Genomic DNA, 9,034 nt, shown 5'->3' with positions numbered 1-9,034 from the left:
AATTGGCCTGTTTATTCTAGCACAAAGAGATTTTTAATTGATCCCTCAGCACATTGACGCCTAGGATGGAGTGAATCATTGGTATCATGGTTACACACACAATCTCACAAGATCAGTGATTTCTCATGTGAGAGAAAAGGAAGTGTCTCCTCCATATTAGGATACATTTGGATATCTTGATCAACTGTATTGTGGGAGACCCTGAAAAACACCCTGAAGACTCTTCTTGTTAACTTCTTCCCAGCTGACTGCAGTTGTCATTGCCTCTCTTGTGAACGTCCAAATACCATCAAAAGATTAGAGGCAATCTCATTTGTAAGTACTAATCCCACAGTGCCAGTGACTGCAGTCTGGCCACACGGAGGCTTTTGGAGTACACAAGGTTCAAACGTAAAGGCAAATAAAACACAAACAAAAAGACTTCAATACAATTTCAGTCTATGGACTCTGAAGCTCCATCTATGCCTCTAATATTACATCAGTGTAGATTTAGTCTACTACTTGAAGAGGCTGGTACGAATGCATGTCCCCCAGTCGCACAATCACTTTTCTGGCCCTTTATCTAACGTTGTATGGCCAGTAAACACCTACATCTCACAACCAACAGGACAGGTCATGCAGTTTCTGGAATTGTTGTTGGACAGAATTAGCCTTTTATTAATGACTGTTAATTCAATGTTTATTTCTGAGCCCTTGATAAGAATTTATAGCTGTGGTAGTGGAGAAACACTGTCTGAACAACTAATTAATTGCTTTACTCTCACATTCATTCAGGTGCCTCTGCGGTTCCTTAATCTGCGGTTCCTTAAGTCCGTCATGACAAGAACTGACTTAACACTTGGACCAGGGAAACACATTAGTGGATCTAGGGACATGCTGGAGTCTTAAATCTAAGATTAGAGCTTCTGTTCTATAGATGGAGGACGGAGGATTTCCCCTGTGTCTTCTCCACTTTTCCCAGGTGGGTGGGGCCTCTGTGGCCATCCAGTAGAGTAGCCTAGTGGGTGAGACATTCTGAACATCGGTGACATCTCACAGCAGCTCATGGCCCAGGCTGTGCTGAAGGAAAGAAGAGCGCCAACCATGTCCTACCAAGCTAAGGGCAGAAAAGGGCACTTGGCTCTTCCTGTATTTGTAAACTGTAGGTAAACTACCTGCCTGATACGACACAACACCAATCACCCAGTCCTAAATCAACACCTACCCACTACTCACAAGACACTTGTGTAGATATGAATGGAGTGGATAGTTGTCTGGAATATTATAATATTTTCACCTTGCCGTCTGATAGGCTAGGTGGAATTTACGCCATATTTCGACCACTTATCCAATCCGTAAGGGGATGTTTCTTGTTATCTGTTATTATGCAGGTGAGGAGCAACACATAGCACCTCTTTCAGTCCCAATGGAGGAGCAATGTTGCTAAGTGGAAGTCTAGGGATTCATTTTCAAGAAGGCAGGGAGAGGGGGTGAGTATGAGCTACGCTCTACATTTCTAATGGACTATGATCTTTTTAGCCTCTTTAAGCCCCAGTTCATCTCATCCTTCTGACTCCTGCTCTATTATTCACTGGAGCCAAAGAGTAAATCCGTCTTCCTTCTTTATATGCTCTCATGACCATGTACTTATGGCAGGCTGGTCTGAACCTTGTTTAGTCGAACCTGGTGGAAGAGCTGACATCTGGTCCAAGGGTGACTGACATTAGGGCCCATTGCAAGGACTCTGTTGCACAACATTATTTATTTCAGGCAACATCTAATGATAAATGATAGGACTTCACCACCTGAACAAGTACTATCTTACCTAACTGTAGGCTAATGGCAAAAATTCCAAAACTAAATGAATACTGCCCTTATGTGGTAGTCGTTAAAAGTTGTAGAAACTTCACTTCGCAACAAGCGGTGGCGCTCACAGACCCCCCCCCCCCCCCCCCCCCCCCCCCCTCCCCTCCTTCTCTCTTTTCTTCCCCCCCAAGCAGTTAATGACTGTTCATGAAGGTGACGGAAGTCCGTTACGGTTTAAAGAAGGCTGCTTGGGTAATAAAGGACACAGGGGGAGCTGTCCGTTGGCCTGGGTGCTGAAATATAATTCCAAGTCGTTGTGTCCAATAGTATAACATTTGAAAGTAATGTAAGGCCGTGTCTAAAGAGGAATTAATGATTGGAAAACGTTTGTGTAGCCTATGAAGCAAAGGAGGAAAACATGGGATTATATCACATCGAGAGTTCCTTTGACGAAGACATTTGGTTGAGGACTATCCTTCCCTAAACTATATTCAGGTACATTTAGACTAGAAATTTGCACAAATTGTGTGGTAGTCTAAAGAAAGAACCAATTTTCCGTATTGTTGCAAATATAGAATTCATTAAATGTTATAGCTAGATAAAATGTTTTCGTATAGCCTACATTGAATCGGGACCAACAATAAAGGATAGATCCAAGCAGCTATGGCTACTTGGCAAGGCAATTTGTGAGGACGTTCTGATTAGATCACATTTAAGCAGACTACTGTGTTAAAAAAAAGGATGAACTAAACAACTAAATTAAATCACAATGAATTAACTCAAAGTTTGAAAAAGTAATTAAAAAATTACAACTAGGATGTAGGCCTTATTCTAACTTTTTTGACAGATTTTTATTATTATTGTAACGGTTTTCTGTATGAGAAGGAGAGTCGGACTAAAATGCAGCGTGTAGATTGCGATCCATGTTTTAATAAACAAACGTAAAACACGAATCAATACAAACACTACAAAATAAAGAACGTAATGAACGTAACGAAAACCTAAACAGCCCTATCTGGTGAAAACACATAGACAGGAACAATCACCCACCAACACACAGTGAAACCCAGGCTACCTAAATATGGTTCCCAATCAGAGACAATGACGAACACCTGCCTCTGATTGAGAACCATATCAGGCCGAACATAGAACTGGACAAACTAGACATGTAACATAGAATGCCCACTCAGATCACACCCTGACCAACCAAAACATAGAAACATACAAAGTAAACTATGGTCAGGGTGTGACAATTATCACCAGCTGCTGAAATAGTTTATAATCAACCATAAAGACATGTTAACATAAATTATAGATACATTGGAAACATTGGAAACATCAAACATTCTGAAAGGGGAAAAGTCAATCAATTGGATTTAATTCGGTCTCCTTCGTAATTCTTAACAGTAGAGATGTAGCCTACCCGAAAGTGTTGTAAATGTGTGGATTAATTAATGAATTATTCCTTGCATGCAGGTTGTAAAATGTTAGATTGAATGCGTGTTAATCCGTTATTTGACATTTTAAAAATAAGCACGAATACATATTCCATTTCAATATTTTTTGTCTTTGATTTCAAATAAAACATGTTGCGCAGAATAATACAATCATGCCTTACTAATGTATCTGTATTCTTTCTCTAATCTCGTGTTTCATTTAGTTGTTCAATTTGAGGTTCAGACAGGGCCATTCAAAGACATCACACACGGCATACTATGGGCAGGTCATGTCAATACACCAAATCATTTGCATGTAACGCTTTGGAAAGCAAAGCATTACTTCAGTGCGAGTCTATTATGCACTTGTTGTGTGGTTGTGGACCAACAAGTAAAATCGTATTTTTTTTAGATCACATTTTAGTTTTTTATTGTTGTTATTAAGCAAATGTCTTCGTTAGTGCACGTCCAACACACATTCATCGATACAATGTAGATTCATAAAAATCGTGAATCAGTCTATATGAAGTGAGATTGTTAAAACCATAGTTAAGTCTGATAAAATCCCTTCTAAATCCACAGTGAGACATGTGGTTCACCATCCCTTAAAATCCCTATTCATACTTCTCCCCTCTAGGAGAGTCACAGAGTCATCCTAGACCTAGAGTTGTCCTATAATAGATAGTTGAATCATAGTCGTACACTTTATACGTTTGTGATACATTACTATAAAATGTGGGTGTACACAACTACTGATATGAACATTGTTGCCTCAATGTCTAGGCTTCAACATTGAAATGTCTCTGTTATAGTTGTAGGTATATTTAATATTTAACAAACCGTTGTTCTGACTTGTGAGACTGTGAACAATGTAAATAATCAAACCCTATCTGTATCCTACTCTAACGTATCCTCACTATTCTGTTCTGTTCACAGCAGTCCACCAGCCTGATGCATTGGGGACCATAGAGTGAACCAAGATGCCTAAGATCAGCACGGAGCAGTCTTATCCCAGCCACGGCCGCTGTTCGGTAAACACCCCCGACAACCTGGACCAGATTGAGAGTGGCAGCAGGTAAGAAATGTACAGGATTTTACCAGCTTGGGTTTAGTTTAGGATTTGAAAGCTTTTACTTTGAAGAGCCAGCAACACACAGACTCCATTTTTGAATGCCAGTAAGCGTTCTGTGTGATCATGATTTATTGCAGTGTAGTGACACTCCAAACACAGGAAACACAAACGTTGACACGTCCCAAGCTAGTACAATTTCAGTGTATATTTTTAGCCTGGTGGAGGCCTCACTCTCTTCCTGGTGTCCTCTCTACGCTGCAGCCATGAGGACCAACTAGACCCCTCCTACACGGGGACAGGAGGCATGTCCAGGTCAGTGCAGATGTCTTTTTTCCATATAATTATTTACATTTATGCTCATTTTGAGGACTACAATGAAAATAAGTAAATAGACTTGAATGTGTTTTTTATTCTTCATCATTTATAATGTGTGTATAGTTGTTTCTCATTGTTTTATAATGCATGTATAGTTGTTTTCTAAATATTTGAATATCATTTGAACAACATTACAATGAATGTCTCTCAGGCTGTCTCGCTTCATGGTGTTGGTGAAGGGCTGGTCATCTCACAGTAGTCAGCCCTCAGATGCCCTTCCTTTAGATTCAACCATGAAGTCACACACAGAGTTCAGAGAGGCCTGGAGAGCAGAGAGCATGTCCAACACCAGACTCTCTGACCAAGTCCGCAGGAGGAAGTGAGTCCCTGTGTGTGTGTGTGTGTGTGTGTGTGTGTGTGTGTGTGTGTGTGTGTGTGTGTGTGTGTGTGTGTGTGTGTGTGTGTGTGTGTGTGTGTGTGTGTGTGTGTGTGTGTGTGTGTGTGTGTGTTTCGCTCAATTTCTCTTTCTCTCATGTTGCAATTATTATGACTTAGAAATGAAATAGCTGCTTAGATTTGAAGCTAACACGTGTATTTATATATTTGTTCAAGCAATGGTCAATGGCCCCTTGCAGCATACAATATGAACAACTGCAACAACAAGGATGAGTAAGTGGACCAACTATAGCATTCAGATAGTATTCAGACACCTTGACTTTTTCCACATTTTGTTGTTGTTTTTTCCCCCTCATCAATCTACACACAATACCCCATAATGACAAGGCAAAAACAGGTTTTTAGACATTGTTGCTGATTGATAACAAAAAAAATTGAAATATAACATTTACATAAGTATTCAGAAACTTTCATTTACTATGTAGGTAGTAACTAATCTAATCAAATCAAATGTTATTGATCACACACATATTTAGCAGATGTTATTGATCACACACATATTTAGCAGATGTTATTGATCACACACATATTTAGCAGATGTTATTGATCACACACATATTTAGCAGATGTTATTGATCACACACATATTTAGCAGATGTTATTGATCACACACATATTTAGCAGATGTTATTGATCACACACATATTTAGCAGATGTTATTGATCACACACATATTTAGCAGATGTTATTGCGGGTGTAAATAAATAGCTGTATATGGTTTTGTTCCCCCCCTGTCACTCTCCAAACTATTTTGTGTTTCATAATTGTGATCAGACACATATTTGTTTTTATAAATGTCATACTGGATGACAAAGAATGACAAATTACAAAGAAATATCAGGAGAAAGCCAAGAGACCTGTCACTACTCTTTTGACCCGACAGTAGCATGCTGCCCCCCTCTGGTCTTGATAAATCATTGCACATAGTTTCATGCAATGGAAAATCTAATTGAAACCAAATAACACCCTCCATGAACATTACAATCCAATATCACCAAACAAATCTGTAAGAGTGACGTTAGTTCAGTTGATTAGCCTGATCCACCATCCAGACTGCTGAGCTTTTGTTTCTTTTCACTTCATATCAGTGGAGGCTGGTGGGAGGAGCTATAGGAGGACGGGCTCATTTTAATGGCTGGAAGGGAATAAATGGAACGGTATCCAACACATCAAACATATGGAAACCACATGTTTAACTCCATTCCATTTATTCCATTCCAGCCATTACAATGAGCACGTCCACTCTTCCCACCAGCCCCCGCTGCTTCATATAGCAAAACAGAGAGTAAGCTTGCGAGATCAGGATGGTGAAACGAGGCTTGGTTGAGTACACCTGCTATAGATAATCCTCTTATTTTCCCCTTTGTATAATAGTGTGCTGTGCTGTAGTTAGTACCTGCTTCATTGAGATTGATAAAACGATATGTGGGAAAATAATGTGTTCAGCAAAAAAGACGAGAAGAAGGATGAGAAGAAACCGGATCCCCCGAAGCCACCTGATAAGAAACCAGATGAGAAGAAACCGGATCCCCCGTAAGTATATTCATATTCTATGGTTATATGGAAGTCTTATATGTATAAACAAAAAAATGGATTATAAGTGAACAGGAAAAAGCTTTGTATTTTATGTTTATTTCAGTAAAGAAGTGTGGATCATTGACCCCGCCACAGATATGTACTACCAATGGCTGACAATAGTAGCTGTCCCAGCATTCTACAACTTAATGCTTCTGGTGCCAAGGTGTGTGCTGTTTTAGAATTCCAGTTTTAGAGTTTCCCAAGATATTGTTGAGTAATTGTGAATGATCAATACTCTTGTGTTTCTGCTTATCTCCCAGAGCTAGTTTCAATGACCTGCAAGCCAACTATGTAATGCTGTGGATGGTTCTCGACTACACTTCAGATGTCATCTATTACATTGACACGTTTGTGAGATCTAGGACAGGTAAAACCATTCTTGTTTAGGGTTGTTGAAATTATTTCTACATAACATAGCCTTGTTCAACAATTTAGTATTTGCGATAAAGCTTTGAAATGGCATCAACAGGTTTCCTGGAACAAGGATTGCTCGTAAAGGACCCAGTGAAACTAAAAGAACACTACCGAGCCCAGAAGCAATTTAAATATGACATCATATCGATGATACCTACCGATCTTGCCTTCATTCCATATGGTTACAACAATCCAGAGTTCAGATTCAACCGCCTCGGCAAGATGGCGCGCCTCTTTGAGTTCTTCGACCGAACGGAAACCAGGACAAACTACCCCAACATTTTCAGAATCGGCAACCTTGTGCTTTACATCCTGATCATCATCCACTGGAACGCTTGCGTCTTCTACGCCCTCTCCAAACTCCTGGGCTTCGGCTCAGACACCTGGGTGTACCCAAACATCACTGACCCCGAGATGGGCCAGCTGTCCAGGAAGTACGTCTACTGCCTCTACTGGTCCACCCTGACCCTGACCACCATTGGAGAGACCCCGCCCCCTGTCAGAGACATCGAGTACCTGTTTGTAGTCGCCGACTTCCTCACGGGCGTGCTGATTTTTGCCACCATTGTTGGTAACGTTGGCGCCATGATCTCCAACATGAACGCAGCACGTGCCGAGTTCCAGGCCAAGATCGACTCCATCAAGCAGTACATGGAGTTTCGTAAGGTCTCCAAGGTCCTGGAGGCCAGGGTGGTCAAGTGGTTTGACTACCTGTGGACGGAGAAGAAGACCTGCGACGAGAAGGAGGTTCTGAAGAACCTGCCGGACAAGCTGAAGGCTGAGATTGCCATCAACGTCCACATGGAGACGCTGAGGAAAGTGCGTATCTTCCAGGATTGCGAAGCCGGCCTGCTGATCGAGCTTGTGCTCAAGCTGCAGCCGCAGGTCTTCAGCCCCGGAGACTACATCTGTAAGAAGGGCGACATTGGCCGAGAGATGTACATCATCAAAGAAGGGAAGCTGGCTGTGGTGGCGGACGACGGGGTAACACAGTGGTGTGTGCTGAGCGATGGGGCGTACTTCGGAGATCTCAGTATCCTGGGCATCAAGGGCAGTAAGGCTGGCAACAGAAGAACAGCCAACATCAGGAGCGTGGGTTACTCTGACCTCTTCGCCCTGTCTAAAGACGACCTGATGGATGCTCTCACTGAGTACCCTGACGCCAAGTACGCTCTGGAAGAGAAAGGCAAGGCCATCTTGATGAAAGACAACCTTATTGATGAGGAATTGGGAAACAAGGCCGACCCCAAAGAAATGGAGAACAAAGTCCTTACAATGGAGACCAACATGGAGGTCATGACGATCAAGTTCACCAGAATGATTGCAGAGTGGGCAACATACCAGGCCAAGGTCAAGCAGCGCATCAGCAACATGGAGGCCAGGGTCAAACCCCTCAGGCAGGGGGATGGATGAGGTGATGAAGGATAAATAATCACATGCAGAATATCTACTCCACATATTTAACAGACACGGACATTAAATGTAAATCTATAACCCATACTCACAATTTAGATCTGGTTAGATCTAAATAGCTTTCCATCCAAGTGGATTATAACCATAAACTGTATTGTTGACTAGTCAAAAGCAGTGAAGGCTGGTGGGAGGAGCTATAGGAGGATGGGCTCATTGTAATGGTTGCAATGGAATAAATGGAACGCAGTCAAACATGTGGTGTCCATATGTTTGATACAATTAAATGTTTTGCATTCTAACCATTACAATGAGCCAGTCCTCCTATAGCTCCTCCCACCAGCCTCCACTGGTCAAAAGTATACCTAGATTCAAACATAAACTCAGCCAAAAAAGAAAGTCCTCTCACTGTTAACTGCGTTTAAGGCAAACTTAACATGTGTAAATATTTGTGTGAACATAAGATTCAACAACTGAGACATAAACTGAACAAGTTCCACAGACATGTGACTAACAGAAATGGAATAATGTGTCCCTGAACAAAGGGGGGGGGGTCAGAATCAAAAGT

General features: G+C 41.5%; 1 protein-coding gene across 1 annotated transcript; it reads left to right on the top strand.

Moving 5' to 3' along the window:
* Positions 1 to 1,988: 1,988 nt before the first annotated feature.
* On the top strand, positions 1,989 to 8,802 carry LOC110497016 (cyclic nucleotide-gated channel cone photoreceptor subunit alpha-like). Its single transcript, XM_090239870.1, has 9 exons — positions 1,989 to 2,280; positions 4,158 to 4,296; positions 4,555 to 4,605; positions 4,820 to 4,987; positions 5,221 to 5,277; positions 6,511 to 6,597; positions 6,704 to 6,805; positions 6,903 to 7,009; positions 7,112 to 8,802. Exons 2-9 carry the CDS (start codon positions 4,202 to 4,204, stop codon positions 8,467 to 8,469), a joined length of 2,025 nt encoding a protein of 674 aa, XP_090095996.1. The 5' UTR covers positions 1,989 to 2,280; positions 4,158 to 4,201; the 3' UTR covers positions 8,470 to 8,802.
* Positions 8,803 to 9,034: the final 232 nt, after the last annotated feature.

The sequence above is a fragment of the Oncorhynchus mykiss genome, chromosome 7 (assembly GCF_057628025.1).
Source record: "Oncorhynchus mykiss isolate SJ-2025 chromosome 7, ASM5762802v1, whole genome shotgun sequence".
In the NCBI taxonomy this organism is placed as follows: domain Eukaryota; kingdom Metazoa; phylum Chordata; class Actinopteri; order Salmoniformes; family Salmonidae; genus Oncorhynchus; species Oncorhynchus mykiss.
Note: the sequence above shows the minus strand (reverse complement) of the source record. Positions and strands in the feature narration are given on the sequence as shown.